General features: G+C 37.7%; 7 protein-coding genes across 13 annotated transcripts; 4 read left to right on the top strand and 3 right to left on the bottom strand.

Moving 5' to 3' along the window:
- The first annotated feature begins 1,506 nt into the window (after positions 1 to 1,506).
- Positions 1,507 to 5,547, top strand: LOC108855109 (probable disease resistance protein RPP1). Its single transcript, XM_018628826.2, has 4 exons — positions 1,507 to 2,189; positions 2,534 to 3,659; positions 3,737 to 4,027; positions 4,156 to 5,547. Exons 1-4 carry the CDS (start codon positions 1,588 to 1,590, stop codon positions 5,464 to 5,466), a joined length of 3,330 nt encoding a protein of 1,109 aa, XP_018484328.2. The 5' UTR covers positions 1,507 to 1,587; the 3' UTR covers positions 5,467 to 5,547.
- LOC108855111 (BTB/POZ domain-containing protein FBL11) lies at positions 5,530 to 10,326 on the bottom strand. The gene is made up of 18 exons (XM_018628828.2): positions 10,095 to 10,326; positions 9,960 to 10,010; positions 9,752 to 9,872; positions 9,534 to 9,675; positions 9,328 to 9,377; positions 9,134 to 9,222; positions 8,946 to 9,051; positions 8,718 to 8,754; positions 8,490 to 8,641; positions 7,835 to 8,384; positions 7,382 to 7,770; positions 6,998 to 7,300; positions 6,678 to 6,921; positions 6,538 to 6,593; positions 6,320 to 6,400; positions 6,175 to 6,219; positions 6,039 to 6,107; positions 5,530 to 5,786 (listed from the first exon to the last, which is right to left on the bottom strand). Exons 1-18 carry the CDS (start codon positions 10,286 to 10,288, stop codon positions 5,622 to 5,624), a joined length of 2,844 nt encoding a protein of 947 aa, XP_018484330.2. The 5' UTR covers positions 10,289 to 10,326; the 3' UTR covers positions 5,530 to 5,621.
- A 165-nt stretch (positions 10,327 to 10,491) lies between these two features.
- On the bottom strand, positions 10,492 to 12,988 carry LOC108855112 (GLABROUS1 enhancer-binding protein-like 3). Of its 7 annotated transcripts, none has more exons than XM_018628829.2 (10): positions 12,652 to 12,988; positions 12,286 to 12,576; positions 12,131 to 12,184; positions 11,991 to 12,047; positions 11,850 to 11,906; positions 11,674 to 11,736; positions 11,516 to 11,572; positions 11,353 to 11,427; positions 11,220 to 11,273; positions 10,492 to 11,104 (listed from the first exon to the last, which is right to left on the bottom strand). In XM_018628829.2, the coding sequence occupies exons 1-10, from the start codon at positions 12,886 to 12,888 to the stop codon at positions 10,658 to 10,660; spliced, it is 1,392 nt and encodes a 463-aa protein (XP_018484331.1). In that variant the 5' UTR covers positions 12,889 to 12,988; the 3' UTR covers positions 10,492 to 10,657. The 7 variants fall into 7 exon arrangements, with proteins under 7 accessions (XP_018484331.1, XP_018484334.1, XP_018484332.1 ...); XM_018628832.2 differs by having other exon boundaries at positions 11,853 to 11,906; positions 12,652 to 12,987; XM_018628830.2 differs by having other exon boundaries at positions 11,994 to 12,047; positions 12,652 to 12,987.
- A 541-nt stretch (positions 12,989 to 13,529) lies between these two features.
- On the bottom strand, positions 13,530 to 14,292 carry LOC108850969 (GLABROUS1 enhancer-binding protein-like 2). Its single transcript, XM_018624410.1, has 3 exons — positions 14,284 to 14,292; positions 14,070 to 14,189; positions 13,530 to 13,892 (listed from the first exon to the last, which is right to left on the bottom strand). Exons 1-3 carry the CDS (start codon positions 14,290 to 14,292, stop codon positions 13,530 to 13,532), a joined length of 492 nt encoding a protein of 163 aa, XP_018479912.1.
- Positions 14,293 to 15,592: 1,300 nt separating this feature from the next.
- On the top strand, positions 15,593 to 17,006 carry LOC108851582 (F-box/kelch-repeat protein At3g13680). The gene has a single exon (XM_018625035.2). It carries the CDS (start codon positions 15,644 to 15,646, stop codon positions 16,859 to 16,861), a length of 1,218 nt encoding a protein of 405 aa, XP_018480537.1. The 5' UTR covers positions 15,593 to 15,643; the 3' UTR covers positions 16,862 to 17,006.
- A 1,488-nt stretch (positions 17,007 to 18,494) lies between these two features.
- On the top strand, positions 18,495 to 21,052 carry LOC108808175 (uncharacterized). Its single transcript, XM_057008694.1, has 3 exons — positions 18,495 to 19,709; positions 19,780 to 20,751; positions 20,822 to 21,052. Exons 1-3 carry the CDS (start codon positions 18,552 to 18,554, stop codon positions 20,855 to 20,857), a joined length of 2,166 nt encoding a protein of 721 aa, XP_056864674.1. The 5' UTR covers positions 18,495 to 18,551; the 3' UTR covers positions 20,858 to 21,052.
- Positions 21,053 to 21,446: 394 nt separating this feature from the next.
- LOC108853266 (F-box/kelch-repeat protein At3g13680-like) lies at positions 21,447 to 23,047 on the top strand. Its single transcript, XM_018626700.2, has 3 exons — positions 21,447 to 22,283; positions 22,783 to 22,843; positions 22,998 to 23,047. The coding sequence occupies exons 1-3, from the start codon at positions 21,447 to 21,449 to the stop codon at positions 23,045 to 23,047; spliced, it is 948 nt and encodes a 315-aa protein (XP_018482202.2).
- The last annotated feature ends 199 nt before the right edge of the window (positions 23,048 to 23,246 follow it).

The raw sequence follows: 23,246 nt of genomic DNA, 5'->3' as shown, positions 1-23,246 counted from the left end.
CCAAAATTTGTATTGCACGTTACATATATACATATGTACATTAATTATATACGGTCCCAATAATAAACACAGGTATGGACGTCGACGTTCATGGAATGCTAGTGAAGAAAACAACTCAGGCGTGATAATAACTGCAACATTGACTTTCAAACACAAAATCTATAAAAGTCAACTATCTTGATCGTGCACTAATTGCCAAGAAATCAAAATTGTAAAATGGCCAATCTCTTTACTTATCAATCAGCATTTAACTTGCCAGAAGGTATCCTTGTAGAGTGGTAATCAGAGAAAAAGATTGCATGGTACGGTTGGGAAGAAACAAGTTCCTTTCTTCTTACATGTGCCATTCTTATATGCGCAATGAGGAGTTCACCACACTAATATAAGTAGAATGGATATTTTTAGATACGAATTTCGAAATGGATTGTCATTAACATTTATTTTGTACATTTTAGGGCGGATATTCTGGCTAAAAGAATCCACACAACTTCCATCTTTTTCTCATGTAAACGCTATGATCTCTATTGTGACTAAGCTCCTCAGGCTAATCTTTTTGGAATTAGTTTAAAAAGCGCGCACGGTGCACCATCAATTCCTGATAAAAAATATTACTAAATACCACAGCGAAAGATTAATCAAACTATAAATCGCACTTAAATTTTTAAACTCGAAACAAAGATCACTTCGACAATAAAATATATAAAAAAAGAAACAAGATAAAAAAAGTGTCGAGTGGTGGTAACTAAAGTCATTGTTTGATGTTCACACTTAAATTCATCAAGCTGAAAATAAACAGAAGGTGAACAAGAGGTTAGATGATTTGTGAACAAGAGTGGTGGTAACTAAAGTGTCGAAAATAAACATCAAAACAGAAGGTGAACAAGATAAACTGAACATCCAAAATGTTTAGTAGAGTCTTCCAACTTCCTCCATTTCACCAAAGGCTTTAGGGCATCTCCAACCCAACTCCATTTTTTACTCTAAAATAGAGTAAAAGTGAATATGGAGTAACAAATGCTCCAACCCAATTTCATATCTCATTCTATTTTGAAGTTTACTCTATAAATGAAGTCTTCTCTTTTTTCTTTGTTCATAACTCCATTATAGAATGAAGAATGGAGTAGGGTTGAAGCAATTTTACTCTATATTCACTTTTACTCAATTTTGGAATAAAAAATAGAGTTTTATATTGGAGATGCTCTTAGAAACTTCTTTCACCTGCAACAACATTAACTCACTGCTTTTTCTGCTCTTCCTTGTATTTTTCTCCATTCTTGCTCCTAGAGATACAGTTATTTCTTTAACTTGTCTAAAAATTCAAGGTTATATTATGAATTATTTAACACTAATTTTTAAGACCTGAAAACAATGTAGACAAAAGCCCAAAAATTTTAGTCTGATCATTCAATCAGGTTTGGGCCTGAACTGAGTCCAAGACCACAGCTCTCCTCGTACCTTAAAAGTTAACACTAGAGATTGGTAGGAAGCTTCTTCCATAAACAATTAAAAAAGACAAAGTCAATGTTTTGATATCGCTTTCTTCAACTATGCAAAGAGCTTCTGTCTCCACAGATCTATACAACACAAATGGATCCTTCTGTTTTACTTACCAATGTTGTTTCTGCTGCAATAGGCTTCTTAGTGATCTTTAAAATGTTTAGATCCCATCAAGAAAACAAAGAAACCTCTTCATCCTCATCATCATCATCATCATCATCATCATCATCATCAGTTCCTTCATCTAATAGCTGGACATACGACGTCTTTCCGAGCTTCCGTGGAGAAGATGTCCGCAAGAACTTTTTGAGTCATATTAAGAAGGAGTTTCAGAAAAAAGGAATCACATACTTCAACGATAATGAGATCAAGAGAGGAGAATCCATCCGTCCTGAAATCATAAGTGCCATTAGAGGTTCTAAGTTAGCGATCGTCTTGCTCTCGAGGAACTACCCTTCTTCGAAATGGTGTCTTGACGAACTGGTTGAGATTATGAAGTGCAAGCAAGAGTTAGATCAAACTGTGTTGCCTATTTTCTATGACGTTGACCCGTATCATGTAAAGAAGCTTACCGGAGATTTTGGAGAAGTTTTCAGAGAGACTTGCGAGGGTAGAAGCAAAGAAGAAACTGAGAGATGGAGACAAGCTCTGGTGGAGGTAGCTAAAACTGCTGGTTACCATTCAGTCAACTGGTTAATAATTTCTTCTCTGTGCTCTTTTATTAATGTCTATAAAAATTACTCCATCCTTACCAATTTAAGTAGTGTTTTGAAAGAAAAATAATTTGTTTCATTCTAAGTTATGTTTCAAATTTTTATATAAAATTTAAATATAATTTAATATTTTTAACCATTTATATTATGTAATATAATTTTTATTGGCTGAATTAGCTGTAGTTACTGTTGTTTTAGGCAAATAAGAAAAATTAAATAAAATTTTGTAGTTTTTAATCCATTTTTAAAAACTTTTAAAACCAATTATTTTGATACATAAGCAGCATTATATAAAACTGTATGAATCTTTTTGTCTTTATAAGGGATAATGAAGCGGCCATGATCGAAAATATCACCAATGATGTTTTAACAAAGCTGCTAAATAATGCACCATCAAGTGTTTTAGACGGTTATGTTGGAATGAGAGCTCATATGTTGAAGATGGAACAATTATTATGCCTAGACTCTGATGATGAAGTGAGGATTCTAGGGATTTGGGATCCTTCTGGAATTGGTAAGAGCACTATCGCCAGAGCTCTGTTTGGAGAATACTCTCATAAGTTTCAGCTTAGTGTCTTCATAGAGAATATCAGAAGACGCTATCCAATACCATGTCCCGATTTATACAGCACACAACTGCAACTACAATCAGAGATGCTATCTAGAATATTCAACCAGCAGGCTATCAATATTCGTCATTTGGATGTTGCAAAACACAGATTAAAAGACAAAAGAATGCTTGTCGTTCTTGATGATGTGGATCATGTGATGCAACTCAATGCACTAGCTAAAGAAGCTCAGTGGTTTGGTCCTGGAAGTCGGATCATAATAACAACGCAAGATAAAAGAGTTTTGCATAGACATAGGATGATTAACCATATACATGAGGTGTGTCTTCCATCTGACAATAAGGCTCTTAAAATCTTCTGCATGTATGCTTTTGGTCAAAAGTCGCCATATTATGGTTTTGAGAGCCTTGCTAGGAAAGTTACACAACTTGCCGGTAACCTCCCTCTGGGACTAATGGTTATGGGATCTTACTTCCGAGGAATGTCGTCGAGGCATGAGTGGGAAATGGAACTACCAAGGTTATGGAGTAGCCTTAACGGAGAAATCCAAAGCGTTTTGAAGTTCAGTTACAATGCTTTATGCGATGAAGATAAAAATTTATTTATCTATATAGCATGTTTCTTTAACGATGAATGGATTGAAAGAGTGGAAGATTTTCTAGCCGAGAATTTTTCTAACGTGAGATATGGTCTTCACGTTTTAGCTGATAAATCTCTCATATCTATCGACCGTGGATGGATAAGGATGCATAATTTGCTAGCACGTTTTGGTAGAGAAATTGTTCGTAAACAATCGATTCATGGCCCTGGGCAGCAGCGTCAGTTTTTGGTTGATGGTAGAGAGACATGCCAAATACTGAGTAGTAACTCCTATACACCAGTAAGTTTTCACTGCTCTCCTCAGTATAAAAAAGTTTTAAAAACTAACCATAATTATTTATGTGACTTATTTTTCAGGGAAGTATAAATGTCATAGGCATAGATTGCGAATATTCTGAGATCGAGGGTGGGCTATATAAAAATGACAAAGCCTTTGAAAAAATGAGTAATCTCCAATTCTTAAGGGTCGGTGATACTCACCCAAGAGTGCAGTTACCACAAAGTCAGAAATACTTACCTGGAACACTTAGATTACTAGATTGGGATGGTTTCCCAATGACATGCTTTCCTTCTAATTTCAATCCGGAGTTCCTTGTGGAAATATACATGCCTTCAAGCAATCTTGAGAAACTGTGGGAAGGAAGTCAAGTATAAGACTATCTATATTTTCTCTTTTATATTTTTCTTTATTATAGAGTAATTTTACTCCAATGTTATAATTCTATGATAGAGTTAATTCTATAATAGAGTTACTTTTTCATTTTTTTTTGTAATAGACTATTAAAAATCTCAAGAGGATGTATCTGAGGGATTCTGAAAACCTGAAGGAGGTTCCTGATCTCTCAGCAGCTACTAATCTCTGGAAACTTGATCTCAGCGGTTGCTCAAGTTTGGTGGAGCTTCCATCATCTATTGGGAACGCTACTAATCTCAATGAGTTGTTTCTCAGCCGTTGCTCAAGCTTGGTGGAGCTCCCATCTTCCATTGGCAATGCTACAAAACTCAAGAAGTTGAATCTTAGTGGCTGCTCAAGTTTGGTGGAGCTCCCGTCATCTATCGGGAACGCTACTGATCTCACAGAACTGGATCTCTGCGGCTGCACGAGTCTGGTGTCCCTCCCGTCTTCTATTGGAAACCTTCACAAGCTGTGTTCCTTTACTCTGAAAGGTTGCGCAAAGATAAAAGAAGAAGCCCTCCCGGTGAATATCAACATGAAATCTCTAAGAACGCTCGATCTCGCTGGTTGCTCCTTGCTGAAAACGTTTCCTGAGATTTACGTAAACATTCAACGTCTCAGTCTCAATGGAACTGGAATACAAGAACTCCCTTCATCAATAACGTCATGGTCTCATCTTTATCACTTGGCTATGCCGTACAGTGAAAGCCTTGGGACGCATGCTTTTGGCCTCATCACGGAGCTGCACGTGGCGTGCGACCAAAGGATACGAGAGCTTGGTCCGTGGATCAAGGAAATGACTCGTCTACGTAGACTTGTGATCAGTGGATGCACAAAGCTAGTTTCACTCCCGCAGCTTCCAGACTCCTTGCGATACATAGAAGCAGAAAACTGCGAGTCCTTAGAGAGACAAGAATCTTTTGAAGATGTTGTTGGTGCCAACTTTGGTAATTGCTTCAAACTGAAACAAGAAGCAAGAGAGATGATCATAAGGACTTGTAGATTTGCGGTCTTGCCAGCTGGCGAACAAATGCCTATGTACTTTCTTTGGCATGCCAGAGGGAGTTCCCTGTCAACGAAATGGAATGGCACGGATCCTCCTCCTATACCGTCGATGGCTTGTGTCTTGGTAGTTAATAAGGTTGGTGACATGAGGAAGGAGAAGTTGTTGGATGTATATTATTGCATCATGGATGGTACCACCACCACCACCACCAGTGTAAGGCATCGATCAGGAATACACTCGAAACGTTTTCCAGTTTTAAACGACCATCTCTACACGTTCGAGATCGAAGAAAAGGTGATCAGTTGCATGGAATCATCAGTCTTTGAGTTTGAAGTCAGAGATAAGACATGTGAGGTTAGAGAATGCGCTCTAAATTTGGTTCCACCACTTTGTCTTCATGTCTGATTGGATTAACTGATGATTTTCCACAAAACAATTTTCTCATTCTTTTAAACACTTATTACGTAATGAACACTTAATTCAACATTTGGATTCCACAAGTTACAAATAATTACAGAAAGACAAATTTTTATAAACAAGAAGAACGTTGAAGTCACCTATTAGTGAAGCCTTTGTTTGAGCAGTGTATTAGTGAAGTTTTGGCCGTTCCAAAACATAACCAGCGTCTCTCTATGCACTGGAGCTAGCTCTCTTCCCAGAGAGCATCTCTGAGACTTGCATCTACTGATTTTCACTATGCTTAGGAAACGAACTTCTTCTTTCTCCTGCCAATCCCATGTAAATATTGTTTTCAGTCTAAAGCTACAAAGAACATATATTCTTATTTTCTCTAGCCACTCGGTAAACTTCATCAAGACATGGATTTGAGATTTAAGATTAGTTTAATTTTAATTAAACAAATGCCATGCGATCTATAATAGTTCTTTAAAGTATATGGACTAAAGGCTAACGTTTCATCCGCTTGTGCCTAGAACCGATCCTTAAACTTCAGAAAGGTGTTCTTTGTTTATACTTACCTCTGGGACATCGAAGTTGCCTTCCTTTGCATCACACATGTCCAGAGATACGAGCCGAAGCATTGGAAACTGCTGATTGTTTAAATGAGTTAAGCAACAACAGACATAACTCTCTTTATGTAAATAAACAAAAGACCTTCAAAGCAGCATCAAGAAGGAAGTTCTTCCGTATCCCAGAGCCCTAAATTAACATACAGAAACCGTCAGAAAAAAAAGCTCAACACATCAAAAGTGACGCATAGCACTAAAAAGAGTGTGGACATGTCAAAGAGAAGACTCACATTGTGGCGAAGCAAAAGATCTTCAAGAGCAATACAGCCATAGAGAGAAACCACACCATTCTCTGTTATTGTCCCACTTTCCTATCACCCCAAACATGGTTAACAAACCTCTAAAAGGTTCCGGTTTATGAATAAAAAACTATGTCTTAACAAAGGAAATAATATTTGAAGATGACTTAAAACATATCTTATATAAGCTTTAAAGGGTTCTAACAAACCTCTAGATGAAGAGAAATCATTCCTGGCCATCCAGATGAGATAATTGGTTGAGAATCTGAGAAAATAAACATCAAAACAGAATCTGAACACAGAACAAAGAGGTTAGGTGATTTGATTACTTAGTAAAAGAAGATATAACCTGAATTTAAGTGTGAACATCCTACTAATGTAAGCTCGGTCAAGTTCGGACAGCTTTGCGTGAGCACAAACAAATCTTCATTGCTCATCCAACGAGTTACCCTCTCAAGCCTCAGCTTCCTCAGTTTCGGCATAGAGAACTTAAAACTCTTAAGTGTTATGTCACCGAAACAATACGACAAAGCTAGCTCCTCTAGTTGCTTCAATGATGTCACTATACTCGTCAAGGCAGAGTCAGATATTTCCTGCATGACCGACCATCAGTTATTAAACACACAAACACTCACTTATCTTCCAAACTCTTTAAGGATCAGAACTAACCTGAAAGTAAAGGACGATAGACTCTAGCAAAGGACAAGCGGACGGTAGAAGCTTTAAACCATCTTCACCTAAAGAAGCACCTAAACCCACACTTATAGCTCGTAGGGATGATACTGAAGGTCTCAAAGACACAAGAGAGAAGTAAGTAAACCCCCAACCGATCTCAAGCTCCTTCAATCCATGTCCCTTGCTTAAACAGTTAAACAGAGTCTCTGATTGTACCAGATTCTTACATCCCCTGGCTTTAAGGCTTTTAAGATTGTGATTTTTGCTAATGACACCATTAAGAACCCCACTAGATATCTGTAAGAAAGCTTCAAGCATTAGTGCATCACTTGAATGATGCTAAGAATGAAAACAAGTGTTAATTAGTCAATAACTGACCGTGGTATTTGAAATATCAAGTGATTCTAAGGAAGAGCCAGAGAATTCACATAGCACAGCGTCTGAAACATTTGTATCTCTTAAGCAAAGACTCTTCAGTTTCTTTGTCCGGGTTATCAAGTTCATAAGCAATGTCTCGCTGATTCCTTCGCATTTACTCATGTGCAGTATCTGAAGATTGGATGCTAATGAACTGGTCACAGAAGTACCAGCGCATAGTGCCAAGACCGAGTTCTCCGAGAAAGAGGTGTAGCAAACTATGAGAGAGTGTAAGCTTTTACACTTCTGTATAACATAAGCTATACATGCATCTGAGAGTAGCGCACACCCTTTTATGTTCAAGTAACATAATGAGCCACATGATCTAGATATGCTCCGTAGATCCGTATCTGTCACAATGAGGACATCAGCTACTTTAATATTACATTAAACAGCACCAAGAAGAAGACTAACCATATAAATCACTTCTACCCTCCAGGGTTAGTCTTGTGATACTCGAGAGGGAACGATGAACTCGGCCAGAATCAAAGATATGACTTCCAGATGTTAAGGAGATGATGGGAGGAGTCTGAGCTAAACCTGGACTTGCGTAAAACACCGATGCTTGACCCGGTATTATAGGAACGATATCAACTGTTAAATCAACTTCAGTAAGGTTGTGACAGTTCTGGAGAAGCTCAAGCATTGTGGACACCTTGATGTTTAAGAGATAAGCAGCTCTCAGTTTTCTCAACGATGGGAATGACTTAGAGATGCACTTGATGCTTGCTTTGTAATCAAGCCTCTGACACTTGGAGATATCAACCTCTTCCACAGCTTCAAAAGATGAGATTGGTAACGTTCGCTGAGATGATTGTTCTTGGTTTCTTGCGTCGTCTTCAGGGTTACTTAGGAAGCTTTTAAAACTCTTTCTCCACATGGGGTTTGTGAAATATGTTTCAGGAAGTACTGAGAGTAGCAGAATGGCTTCGTTTAACTGCGTGCATCCTGAGAGGTCCAGTTTCTGATTCAGGGAGCGAATGGATAATGAAAATGAATCAAAGATATCCAGTGTCTATAGTATATGACAGAGACATTGTTTAATATAGATAGATAGATAGATAGATACCTTTGTGTATTCAGTCAACCGAACTCTAAGATCAGCAGGGAGGCCATCTCTTAGACTATCAACCAAGCATTTGGATGACATTTTGGTTAGTTTAGTAACCAGTTCAATACTGTGATCAGCAAACGTTGAGAAACCATGAGACTTGCTTCTTTCTGAAATATAGGAACAAACTTAACTACACAACTTTCTGCTATATCGCCAAGTATCTATCTATCACACACACACTACCTGCAATAAACCACAGTGGCAAAAGACTAAACCGGACCTGCAATATAACACACCGGAAAAATAAAATCCTTAAGTGAGAACCACAGTTCCATAAAACCTTAAGCATGAATGGAATGAGCAAACCAGAAACTACAAAGATGAAGTGATTAGAAAATTTCTATAACATTATAGATACATGTTTTGTATGGTTTAATTTATCTCTGCATAGCTAACAGACCTAAACATTACCTGTTCCATCAAGTTAACTATGTTATCCTTACTACTGGCTGACAAGTCAAACAGTCTTTTGTTGGCATCAAGCCAAACAAGAAGTGCATCAGCAAGATGCATCTCACTGTAAGAGAGTTTGGTCAAAAGGTGAGAATCTAAGGTATGTTTTGCATTTGATATAGTATAGACAATGGGCACAAACCTACCTGTCTATAGTCAGGTGAGGATGTTTTATGCAGCACATCAACAACTCATATGGAACATTTCCAAAATACTCATCAGATTTCACCAACATCTGCACACAAGACATAAGGATCAAGGTTATTAGCTATCAAAGGCTACACGACAGCAACTTCTATCATATATCATTGAGCTCAATTTCAGAGTTGAAGATACACACGAGATTCTTTGCAAGATAGGCTGCACAGAGATCTGGCACAAAGTCCACATCTGTAAAAGTATCATCAAACTTCATATGTTAGAGATATAATAATAATGTCAATACCCTAACACAACAAACATTCCCACATTCAAATGAATCATGATGATTCAGAGAAACTAACTTAATATTTTTAAAAAAAGTGTTAAAAAACTAGAGATTCTAACCACGTTCGAGACAGAAACTCCACATCTGAACAAGGTCAGACAGTTGTAGTATTACTGATGCAGGATCCTTGGACGATGCCAACAGTGAAAGCCAGCTCTTGCATTTAGAGAGAAGCCTCTCTACCCCAAAGAAGAGTGCAGCCTATACTTATAACCTTCACAATTTAGCTTAAACTCTAACGAACCATGTAAGGATTGATATGAGAAAGAGAGCTTACATCGAAAAGAGGTAAGAAACTAGTGGATGTAACATGAACGGCACAATCATATATACACCTCATAAGATTCAAGAAAGTCTCTAGGTTCCATTCTACAGAGATATGATCACGACCTGATTCACTGTTCACAGAATCCAACTTCAATCAATCAAAGCTACTACTACACAACAACAACAACATAACATACTGAGAGTTTTTTTTTTTTGACCTGAAGCTTCCACTAAGAAGGCCATGGAAATAAGAAGATTCTTGAATGAGCCTGGCATAATAGAAACCGACAACTTGTTACTACTACACAACACAGAGATTTTCGATGTGAATTTGTATGAAACAAAAGACATGCCTAGTTCGATGAGCTTGAACTTTGACTCTTCTGTAGCAGAGTATCTCTGACAAGTCCCAGGATGAAACATCCAAAGCTGAGATCGAAATCACTTGACATGGAGGAGAAGAAGAAGACGAGTCTTCTTCTTCTTGAGGTTGATTGTTATCCACGAAGAGGGTCACGAAGTCATCGTGTAAGCTTCTTAATGCCATTGATTCTTCACACACAGAGAGAGATCGGCGGCTAGTTAAAAAAGAGTTCGGTTACTAATTACTATGGAGTTGGATGAGTTTTAAGTTTTAACAGTCACTCTGAATGACAGACAGATCCACGAACCGAACCGAACTTTAAAATCTTTTATTTTTTTAATAACCGGTATAAACCGGCTCTCTGATACAAGAGACATTACCATCTCTGCAACTACGTTTTGGATTCATTTCAGAAACATATTAACACGAGTCACCGATTACAAGCCACGCAGGCTCAAAAGATTGGCTTGAGCATCAAAAAAAAAAAAAAATCAAAGAACCATGTAGGTTCCGTAAAAAAAAAGAAGCAAAACTTGATGTTTCTTGAAATCATCAACAAGACGACTCCCATGCGCTAGCAAGCTTTGTAGAAAAACTGAGTTTCTTGGCACACAGTTTCATCTCCTCGTCAATCAACTCCTTGCATTCATCAGCTAGCTCTTTTCTTCTTGGACCACTAAGGTTCTTCAGATTCTCAAGCAGGACCTTCTGTTGATATTTACCTATACTTTGAAAGAATGTCGTCGCCTCAAATGCATCCTTCAGAGCACAATACTCATCCACACTATCTTCTTCCTCGTTATTTTCTTTCTCTTTTTCTTTATCAGTTAGTATATCCTTCATAGCACAAAACTCATCCACACCATCTTCCTCGTTATTTTCTTTATCAGTCAGTGTATCCTTCAGAGCACAAAACTCTTCCTCGCTCTTCTCTTTCTCTCCTTTATCAGTCTCTATACTTACGTTACTCACCGGTTCATCCTCAGTGCGAGAAATAGCCTTTAAACAAAACAAGAATTAAGTATCAGTTAGGCATTGGTAATTATCAAATTTCGAACATCATGTTTAAGTGATACTAATAAGGAGATTGGGAGAACGAGATAAACTCGTCTACCTCTTCTTGGTTCATGTTCTCGTTAACTCCTTCATGCTCCACACAAGGCACATCCTATATCTCACAATAAGAATCCAAGATCAATACACATTGTTAACATCAAATTTTACATAACAGAACAAAGACTCAGTACCATTTCTTGGTCCGTATCTGCATTATTAACCTGCTCATGCTCCACACAAGGCGCATCCTTTTTCAACTCAAGAACCTAAAACATCATTAGACATTAGTAAACTTACATAAAATGTAGAGATGGCAATAAGGAGCTTGGTATAATCAAAAGAAACACTCACTACCTTTTCTCGTTCCATATTCTCATCAACAACACGTTCATGCTCCACAGAAGGCGCATCCTTGTCCAAATCAAGAGCTTATGATCAGTTGCGCATTACTAATATTTAAAATTCTACAACGCGTTGAAATGGTAATGAGGAGCGGAACAAACACTCACTACCTTTTCTTGTTCCATATTCAACTCATCAACATCAACCAGTTCATCATCCACGTAAGGCGCATCCTTATTCAAAAACAAGAACTTAAAAGATCAGTTACGCATTACTAACATAAAATTCTATAACGTGTTGAAATGGTAATGTGGAGCTAAGTGGATCAGACAGAACAAATACTCACTACCTTTGCCTGCTCTATATTCTCATCAACCCTATCATGCTCCACGTGAGGCACATCCTTATGCAAAAGAAGAACTTAAGTTCAGTTAAGCATTACTAATATAAAATGTTATTCTCACATGGTAATGAGGACGGTACTCACTACCTTTGCTTGGTCCATATTCTCATTAACTGGTTCATGCTCCACACTAGGTGCATCCTTATTCAAAACCAAGAATTCAAGATCAATCACGCATTAGCAATATCTACAATAATGTATGGCAATAAGGAGACACTCACTACCTTTGCTTGGTCAACATTCTCATCAGCACGTTCATGATCCACACAAGGCACATCCTTATCCAAAAACAACAAAGCCAAAAGATCAATCACACATCCCTCTAATATTATCAAACTTTACAGTAATGTTTCCGAGATTGTAACACAAACACACACACCTTAGCTTGGTCCACATTCTCATCAGAAGCACACTCTGTTTCATTTGCTGTATCCCATATGATCATCGACAGCTTGAAGATCTCATCGTCTTCGGTACTAGTAAAGGAAGGTCCTTCCTCGTCGTTACACCTCGCCTTGTTACCCAAAAACCTCTTGTTCAACTTCCTAATCTTATCAGTAAGCTGCTTCCTAGAGAAGTCCGCTTCAATAAAATCCTTAACGTATACGTAGAATGCATCCCAGTCAGATCTATGACTCAACTTCATTTCCTTCTCATAATCTACAATACTCTGTTTTTCCAAGAAAACAGAGTGTTTAAAAAAACAGAGTGAAGAGTGTAAATAAAAGAGAGAGTGTTGACAAACCCCGAGGATAATGAGCTCGTCGTCTTTAGTCCAGACCATCTTGTTATTAGAGGAGGAAGACACTGGCGTTGTCCTGGGCTGTTTTCTCCTCCGGAGCATCGCCTCCATGCCGGAGACGTCGTCTTCTTGCATCCTCCTGAGGGGAGACGGAGAGATGGGTTTGCCAGTGAGGAGTTTTTCCAAGCAACCCGAGTTGGAGTCATTTGAGTATTCACGAGTTCGCTTCCCAAGAACCATTTTTTGATTCCTTCCGGTGAATCAAAGATCGGAACTTTGGAGAGCTGGAGAAAGCCCTAATTTTTTATTCAACTGAGAGAAGAAGAAACGAGTCTCTGCATTAAACTCAAATGACTAAAATACCCCTTGTCTCGCTCATAAATGATATGACTCGGATTATTACAGTATATGGTAATTAATAAATTTGACTGGAGGCATTTAATGATATTTATGTTAAATCAATAACGGAATTTTGGTGATTTTGTAGTATGTTACCCTAGTTTTTGCTCTCCAGAGGTGCTGTACCTGCTGGCTTGAGGTATCATCCCTCAAAAGTATCCACCCATGTATAAGCAAGTTCTTGCAATGGTATGAAGCTTTTAGTGTTTGAAAGAAAAACAATTTGACAGGATGCATTTGATAATATTTAGGTTAATTACAACAGAATTGTGTTAACTTTATATTTATCTCAGTTCATGTCATTTTTAGATTAATTCAGAAATAAACCATTTTATAAAACAAGTCAGAACACTTTGACATAGGCTAATTAACTGAATAATTCATAAGATGGGCTTAAAGACTTAAACACATAACAATCATTATTGAGAATAACGTTAAAACATCTAAATCACTCAAGAAGAATATGTTTTCTTGTCCTTGAATTAAGAAGGAAGTCCTTCGTAAGCGAGCTTCGTTGAGAAGGATTGTTTCTTGATTTTCAAACGGAGCTCTTCATCAAGCAATGACTTCCACTCATCGGTAAGCTCTTTTCTTCTTTGAGCTCCAAGGTTTTTCAGATTCTGAACTAGCATCTTCTTTTCATATCCACCTAGACTTTGAAACAGTGTCCCCATCTCAAGTACCTCACGGAGGTCACAAAACTCATCCACACCATCTCCCTCCCCCTCCTGATCTCTCTCAGCATTAACCATAACCTCATACCTCCTCTTCTTCTCACCGATTTCCACACGCTCGTCTTTCTCAACACCAGCAATCTCCGTACTTTTGTTGTTAAACATAGTATCCTAAGATCATTAATTAGAGCATTAGTGATATCACTTTAAACAACGTTTTGGACTGTAATAAAAAGATAACAAAATTAATGAACAACTCACTAGCACTGTCTCGAAGCATTTTTGCAATTCAAACCCAAGCGAGTTCAAAAGAGTACTATATAAAAAGGCAGGGAGCGGTATGCAAACCTGGACAACGACAAGCTCTTCGGCTGATAATTGCCTCATTGCCACCGTCCTCCTCGGCACTTCGGCTGATAATTGCCTCATTGCCACCGTCCTCCTCGCGAAGTCACCTTTGACATTTGCCTGCATTCGGATTTTAGAGTCTTCATTTGAAACAGAGTTGCAGTCGCTGGAATAAACAATTTAACATGATTACCAAAAATAAAATAAAACTTACTTGAACCATTGATCAAACATGGAAGGTTTATAGAAATTTTGAGAACTGAGTGTTTTGACATACACAGAATGTTTCTCTATTTAAACTCTGAGAGGGAAGCGCAATCGTTTGGACTTGAAACAAGGCGATGTCTTATTTTTTGAGGAATCTGAAGCGTCCGAAACGTAAATAAACCACTAGTATTTCTCAACCATCTTTTTGAATAGTGTACCTAGGAACAAGCACAACATCATTTTCTAGATCTTTTAAAAAAAAAATTAATAGTTTGTTTTTGAGTTTCAATGCACTTTTTATCAACAGTTTTTATTTGCACCACAGCCATTACAACCCCATTAAGTATCTAAAAACAATTACTAATATTTTATTGTAATGATGCATGAGGGTATCTTTAAGGAGCAACTCCAAACCAGAAATATCTGCAACATTAACAGGCGGAACCAAAGAAATATTATTGATCGCTAGAGATGAATCAACCATGTACTCGCTGTCTACTGCCATAACTTTCAAGAACAGACTTCTTAAAAGAAACTCGAAAGGGAAGATCGTTCCTATCGTGGGTTTGTTTCGTTTACAGCGATCGAGAGAGGCTTTAGATTTTAGGGACGACAGATAAAACCTTGGGGTGCACGGTATATATGGATCTTTAATTTTTTTGAATCAATCATAACTAAAGTTTTGAAAAAAAAAATTGAATAGATCTTAAAAATTCTTACAAAAACATTGGATTTTACTAATCCATGAACCAGTTATTTTAAATCTCAATTTTTAAAAAAAAATCTTACAAAGATATTTTACCATTACTCCCAAATATATAGTAGGGATTTGCTTTTGGAAAACTTCTATTAAGCATTTCCAAAACGTACAAAATCTTTATATATCTAAGTGTTCCTCTCGCACCTACGAACATAGACATATTATAACTATTTATTAATTTTTAATAAATTATTATTTCTGTTTCATTTGAAATTTTTACGTATTATATTTTTTGAAATTTTTTTACACTTCATTATATATAAATAAATCTTTAAAATATTTAATATTTTCTTTTCAATTATATAAAATTAAAAAGTTACTTGATTACTAATTAATTATGTGTTCTCTGTTTTTTTTAAAAAATTAACTTTTATTATAAATTATTATTTTAATATATATTTTTAGAATTTGGATTATTTTTAATTTTAGTCATTTTTTTAATAGAAAAAGAAAATAAAATTCGTTTTTTATTTTATGGCTTATTTAAATATTTTATTCATTAGATAAACAATACTAATTCGAATGCAAAAAAAAAATCATTTATATATATACCCATTAGGAGAAATGGGTCAGCCAAAGTCGTCTTCATCACCACGAAGATAGAGCAATGAAGACAATTTTGGATTGTTGGTTCAAAAAAAAGAATAAGCAGAAGCAGAAGACAATTTTGGATCTTCCAGAGGATTTGGTAGCTGATGAGATAATCTCTAAGGCGCCGATTAAATCTCTGGGCTCAGTGAGATCGACTTGCAAAAAGTGGAACACTTTATGTAAAAATCGGATCTTTTTGGGTAAAGAAGCAGCAAAGAAGCAGTTCTTGTTGAGGGACAAGAGGACGATTTGTTTGATGAACTTTGATCTCAGCAAAGACGATGGCACCCCATCTGTAGAACAAGTAAGCGTGCTTGATCAAAAAATCCAGATCTTTAAGGTGTTTCAGTTTGATGGCTTGTTGCTATGCTTCCTCAAGGATTACTCTAGGCTTGTGGTGTGGAACCCTCACTTAGGTCAAACGAGGTGGATCGAACCCAGAAACAGTTTCCATAGTTCAGACATGTTTGCTTTCGGACACGACAGCAGCTTCAACTACAAGATCCTGAGGATCTCCACTGAGATTCATCCAGTTACAGACCAGTACGCTTTAGGGATCGAACGCTACGAGTTCAGCTCGAGCTCTTGGAAGGTTCTTGATTTCAGTCCAGACTGGCAGTCGAGGTCTCGTCAACAGTGCGTGTCTTTGAATGGAAACGCTTATTTTCTTACGGGTGTTAGAGGTTCCTTCCTCTGTTTTGATTTCACAACAGAGAGGTTCGGACCGCTTCTGCCTCTGCCGCCGTTTCATTCTTACGACGACGGATTACATTTCCTGTCTTTCTCTTGTGTTAGAAGAGAAGAAGAGCAGCAGCAGCTGGCTTTGTTGTATCAACATTGGAATGCACGTGATACAATCGAGATTAGTGTTACGGACAAGGTTGGTCCTCATGTTGTGTCGTGGACAAAGTTTTTGAAAGTGGTCACTGGCTCTTGGGTTGACCCTCCTTCTGGGAGTTTCCTCATTGACGAGGAGAAAAAACTTGCTGTGGTTTTCGTTCTAGAAAAGGTCAGTGAATGTGTGTACCAAACTGCTCACGTCTTCGGACAAGATGGATACTTCAAATCTGTTAGAATCCGTGAAGCTCCCTATCTCGAAAACAGTTCTTCTCGGAATAAGAGATATTATCCGCCACTGTTGTGCTCTTCATATCTTCCAAGCTTACTGCAACTCAACCAACCCATTCTAATGGAAAGAATGTGCAATCATCTTTCTTTCGGATTAAATCGTTAAATATTTGTTTTGTCTTTTTGAATGTTTGTATCCTCTCTTTTCAGACTGTTCATGTCTCTCGTGATATGTAGTCTATGATACAGGTTCATCCTCTACTCACCTGTAAAACTTATTAGTAGTATATGAATATGGTTTGTTCCTACGAGCTGTCCTGAGACAATTTTTCATCATTTTGTTTGCAAACATTATTCTATTGTAAACTGTCCTGAAACTAGGATATCAACAAACTATTTTTAATTTGCTCATGAAAGGATTGATCATTATTATTAATTTATTGTAAATTTTTTTAACTGGTTGAATCGTAAACATGCCAATGGACTCTTTCTCCAGGACATTCAAATGGGTCATAAAGCATGGATCCATATCCGCATTTAGGTGAACATAACAATGTAACTTAGTTTCGCATATCCTGAAGATCAAACCTAAAAAGTATTAGTCCACTTGACCACAGTGTCCGTTCTGCAGTGGCTATTATGCCTTGTTCAGATTCCGTAATGATCCCGAACAATCCAACCCGCAGAGACACGACTAGGATAGGCCGCATCAACATTACATTTATACCAACCTAAAGGAGGTCTACCTTACCCATAAGACAGGAGCAGTAGGATGTAAGGACTTGTAACTACACCAACAGAGTGCTGAGAATTTTTCCACATTTGCAAAGGATACCACCCTATACGGATTATAAACCTTATGACTAAATAGGAGTTCATCGCGGAATTTCCAAATATGCCATAGAATTAAAATCCAGAATGGAAGGAGTTTTTTTTGATGTAAAGGTCTCGAAATTTTATTATATAAGGAGATAAAAGTCCCATAAATTGGCTTCCAACATTCACATCAGGATCAGTGAAGCACCTCAAAGTTAGTTCACAGAGTATATCCAAGAAGAAGGACATCGAAAGAATAAATAGGCAGGTTGGATCTAAAGAGAATTAGAATGGTAGTGAGTGGTTCCAATAGCTTGACCCTCCAAAGAAAGGTGCTAGGAGCTTTTGGAACAATCTTTAATTTCCATATCAAGGCATCTCTAAATCTTATATAATTAGTTGGGCCGGCCCATTAAGAGGAGTCAATATGTCGATAAAATCCCGCTGAGCAGAGAGCAAAGACGTGAGAGCTCTCATAATCCCGAAACCCTAACTAAAGCTTTGAACAATGAAGACAATTTCCGATCTTCCGGAGGATTTGGTAGAAGATGAGATATTTTCTAGAATGACAATGACATCACTGAGATCAGTGCGGTGTACATGCAGAAAGTGGAACGTTTTATGTAAAAATAGGATCCTTTTTGGTAAAAAAACGAGAAAACTGCCAAAAAAAACTCAAACTTTCAAATTAAAGCCAAAAAAATCTTAAATTCTTACTTGAGCCAAAAAATACTTTAATTTTTAAATAGTGGCCATTTAAAATCTCATATTTTGTTGACTGGGCCAAATTAGAAATCCAAATAGTCAAACGTTAAAACTTATAAACCTCCGTTAATTAGCTAAACGACATTGTTTTAAAAATTATTTCAAAATTAATGAAACTACGTAGTTTTACATCTTTTCCATTTTTTTAATTATCTCTTCTCCTTCTTTTTCACGACAAACTAAAACCAGTTCCTCTAAATTAAAAAGAAAACCCTAATTCTCTAATCTCTCAATCATCTAATCTCCTAAACCCAGAGCCATTGACGACGCAGAGGATGGCTAGGACGATGGGATTACTTCGGGTTCGTCGTACTGAGAGACCAGAAGGGGAAAGGGTTAGGGTACCTAGAGAAGAACCCAATGAGCAACATAATCAAAGCGATGAGGAAGGTGATAATGAGGCTGATCAGAATGGTATTGGTGTCGAAGAGGAGGTTGTTGAGGATTTAAGCAACCACTTTGGAGATGATGCACGAAACGAGGGTGATGTGAGTGATGGAGACAGTGGTGATGATATTTGGGATGATGATAAAATCCCAGACCCATTGTCATCTGATGACGATGAAGAAGAGTACGAGCGTAGAGAAGAGGCTGCAAATACACTTGGTTGTGAAGAGCTTCTGTATTTGGGAAAAACGTACGGATGTGCGTCTGATTTTAAAGTGGCTTTGCTTAGGTATTCTCTTCGATCAAGGTATGATATCAGGCTTTATAAGTCTTGTGCTAAGGCCCTTGGTGCAAAATGCTCTGATGTAGAGTCTAAGTGTCCTTGGAGAATTTATTGTTCATATGAAAGAAGAAGACATAAGATGCAAGTGAAGGTATTTGTGAATGAGCATTGTTGCATTAGGTCAGGGTACTCGAAGATGTTGAAGACTTCTTCTATTGCCACGCTCTTTGAGGAAAGGCTAAGAATAAATCCTAAGTTTACTAGGACAGAGATGGTAAATGAGATTAAGAGAGAATATAATCTCACTGTCACTGAGGAACAGTGTGGAAAAGCAAAGTCTAAGCTTTATAGAGAAAGGAAGGCCAGCCATGAAGCTCACTTTTCTCGGATTTGGGATTACCAAGCTGAGGTCCTAAAATCTAATCCATACTCTACTATGAAGATAGAGACTGTTCCAGGGCCTGTGGTACAGAGCAAGCAGAGATTTGATCGCCTTTATATGTGTTTTACAGCTCAAAGAGAGACATGGATTGAGACTTGTAGGCCCATCATTGGTTTAGATGGAGCATTTCTCAAATGGGATATAAAAGGACACTTATTGGCTGCTGTTGGAAGAGATGGTGACAATAGAATAGTTCCAATTGCTTGGGCTGTAGTAGAAGTGGAGAATAACATAAACTGGGAGTGGTTTGTGAGATTGTTGAAGGAAGATTTGGGACTACAAGATGGCTCTAAATTCACCATTATTTCAGACAAGCAGAAGGTTAGAAAGGTTAATTTATTCTTTTTTTTTTATAAAAATGTACTGAATGTTTATTTAATGACTTATGCAGGGTTTGGTGAATGCTGTGAAAAATGAACTACCAGAAGCAGAACATCGAATGTGTGCAAGACACATACTGTCAAACTGGAAACGAGACAGCAAGGATCCTGAGTTAGAGCGTATGTTTTGGAAAATAGCTGGTTGCTACACCGTAGGAGAGTTTGAAGAAGCTTTAGAGGTACTGAAGAAATATAACAAAGGTGCGTTTGATACTCTTCAACTACAGAACCCGAGAACATGGAGCAGAGCATTCTTTAGAGTTGGATCTTTTTGCAATGATAACCTCAACAACCTCTGTGAGTCTTTCAATAAAACCATTAGGGAAGCAAGGAAAAAACCATTACTTGAAATGCTAGAGGATATTAGAAGGCAAAGTATGGTTCGTCATGCAAAGAGAGCTATTCTTGCTAATAGGTTGAAGACACACTTTACTAAGAAGGTACACGCTGAGATTGAACTCAACAAAGAGAACGCTAAAGAATGTAGAAGGTACCTTGCTTGTGGAAATGTGCATGAAGTTGATGACCATTCGGTTGCTTATAGTGTGGACATGGATCTCAAGACATGTGGGTGTATAAAATGGCAGCTCACTGGAATCCCTTGTATACATGCTAGTTGTGTAATTACAGCTAAGAAGATTAGGACAGAAGATTATGTTGCTGGCTATTACACAGCCCAAAAGTGGCGAGAAACATATTCTCGTGGAATCAGGCCAGTCCAAGGTATGAAGTTATGGCCTCGGTTGAATCGGTTAGGAGTTTTGCCACCACCATTTAGACTAGGGAAACGTGGAAGACCAAGTAATTATGATAGGAAGAAAGGCCTTAATGAAAATTCATCCAAGAAGACCAAGATGACACGAGATGGGAGGGTCATCACATGCTCAAATTGTCTTGATCAAGGTCATAACAAGGTGACGTGTCCTAATGACAAAGTTGAGAGTGCTCCAAAAAGACCAAGAGGTCGACCAAGAAAAAATTTGGTACGTGTGTATTTTTTTACCAATTTGTTGTTTTTTTGTTATGATTAACAACTGTGATTTTCTGTTCCAGGGAGAATTCTCTCAAGCACAAGGATCTTCGCAATGACTCTCTCCCTCACAAGTGTGAACTTGACAAGTTTATGTTTTCTATTTTTTTTTGTGAACTTGACAGTATACGTGTTTGACTTTGGCTTTGTGTTTTTCTTTTGTCTTTGAAATTATGATCTTCACAATACATTTTGGTCGGCTTTGTGTTTGTTTTTTATGTGAACTAGACAAGTGTGGTAATAATATTGGTTTTGTTTGGCTTCATGTTCTGTCGAAGTTTGTTTTCTTCTGTAAAACAAACTTAAATTAAATAGAGCAAACAAAAATCACATTTAGAAAACTCACAAACTTGAATTAAACGACCAATCACATAACAAAAGAGTAGTTTCATTAATGTTTAATTAGTTTTTAAAAAGACGTTATTTCTAGAGTTAACAGACGTTAACATCTTTAACAGTTGACTAATCCGAGTGTTTAATTTGGCTCGGTCAACAAAATATGAGATTTTAAATGACTAATATTTGAAAATTGAGGTATTTTTTGGCTAAAAAATGAGTTGGAGTTTTTTTTGGCTTTTATTTGAAAGTTCAAGGTTTTTTTGACCTTTTTCTCGTAAAAAAACAGAAGCAAAGAAGCAGTTCCTGATGATGGACTCGGGGAGGATTTGTTTGATGAACTTCAATCTCAGCAAAGACAATGGGGAACCATCTATAAGACAAGTTAGCGTACTTGATCGAATACAGATCTTTTATGTGTTTCACTGTGATGATGGCTTGTTGCTATGCTTCCTTAAGGATTGCTCTAGGATCTTGGTGTGGAATCCTTACTTAGGTCAGAAGAGGTGGATCGAACCCAGACACGGTAGTTTCCATAGTTCAGACAGGTTTGCTCTCGGATACGACAAGAGTCTTAACCACAAGATCCTGAGGATCTCCGACGAGATTCATCCAGTTACAAGCGAGAACGTTTTAGGGTTCGAACTCTACGAGTTTAGCTCGAGTTCCTGGAAGGTTCTTGGTGATGTCATTCCTCGCTGGGAGAGATGCCTTCTTTCACGCGGCGTCTCTCTGAAAGGAAACACTTATTTTCGTTCGAGTGTTTCTGGAGGTTACTTCCTCTGTTTTGATTTCACAGCAGAAAGCATTGGACCGCTTCTGCCTCTGCCGCCGTCTCATTCTTACTTTGCGTTGCATTATCTGTCTTTATCTTGCGTTAGAAGAGAAGAGCAGCAGCTCGCTGCGTTGTATCAACATTCGGATACACGTGAGACGATCGAGATTAGCGTTACGGATAAGATTGGTCCTCATGTTGTGTCTTGGACAAAGTTTCTGAAAGTGGTCACTGGCTGTTGGGTTAATCCTTTTGGTGGGAGTTTTCTCGTTGATGAGGAGAAGAAAATTGCTTTGGTTTTCGTTCTGGAAACGGTCAGTGGATGTTTCTACCAAACTGCTCACGTCTTCGGAGAAGATGGATACTTCAAATCTGTGAGAATCCGAGAAGCTCCCTATCTCAGTTCTTCTCCTCATAAGAAATTTTATCCGCCACTGTTGTGCTCTTCATATCTTCCAAGCTTACTGCAACTCAACTAACCAGGCTAATGGAAAGAATGTGCAATCATCTTTCTTTCGGATAAATCTTTAATTATGTGTTTTGGCTTTTGAATGTTTTAGCCTCTCTTTTTCAGACTGTTCATGTCTCTCTTGATGTGTAAACATGTTTTAGTTTGCAACACTTTCTTTATTGTAAACTGTCCTGAAATTTTCTTGATAGGATATCAACGACTCTCTTTATTGGCTCATTATCTATTTGAAGGAATTGATCATTAAATCATTCTTTTGCAGTGGCTGTGCCTTGTTCGGGTTCTGTGTAGCCCACTACTATTCATCAGCTGCCTTTTTACATATTCTTACTAGTGAAACTCCCTATGGCTATGGAGATCGCTGCGTTAGTTGTGTCTCTCTGTTATGGTTTTCAGATTTATAGGCGACTGCTGGCTTCCCTGATGTTCCCAGTCGCAAAAGGAAGTTCAGAGCCCTTGGGAAAGGTACAATCTTTCTCTCCTCTCGTAAAGGTTGAACCTATAGTTTCTGCCATGGTGATCGTTACATCTTTGACATTAGCTCAATTTCTAGTTCTCTTGTGCCGGCGGGTTCAGGGTGGAATCCTCCATGTCTTGCTGATTTTTTTTTCTGGACTAGGAGATGTCTTCGTTCCTCCTCCTAGTGTGAAGAAGTGTGAGACACTGTGACTAAACGTACTTCCATGATCCTGTATTCCTGTCAGCTTTGTGGCTGTAGTACGGCCTGATCTATTCACATATATATATAAGAAAGGTGTTGTTTGGGTGGAGACTCAAGGAATATGCATTGGCCATACACTCATGAACCAAGGCCTTAAAAGAGGTGTCCACTAAAAAAAAAAGCTACTCTTTGTTTCTTTCTTTTGGT

Source organism: Raphanus sativus, chromosome 4 (genome assembly GCF_000801105.2).
Source record: "Raphanus sativus cultivar WK10039 chromosome 4, ASM80110v3, whole genome shotgun sequence".
Taxonomy (NCBI): Eukaryota; Viridiplantae; Streptophyta; class Magnoliopsida; order Brassicales; family Brassicaceae; genus Raphanus; species Raphanus sativus.
The sequence above is the reverse complement of the archived record's forward strand: the minus strand, read 5'-3'. Positions and strand labels throughout refer to the sequence as shown.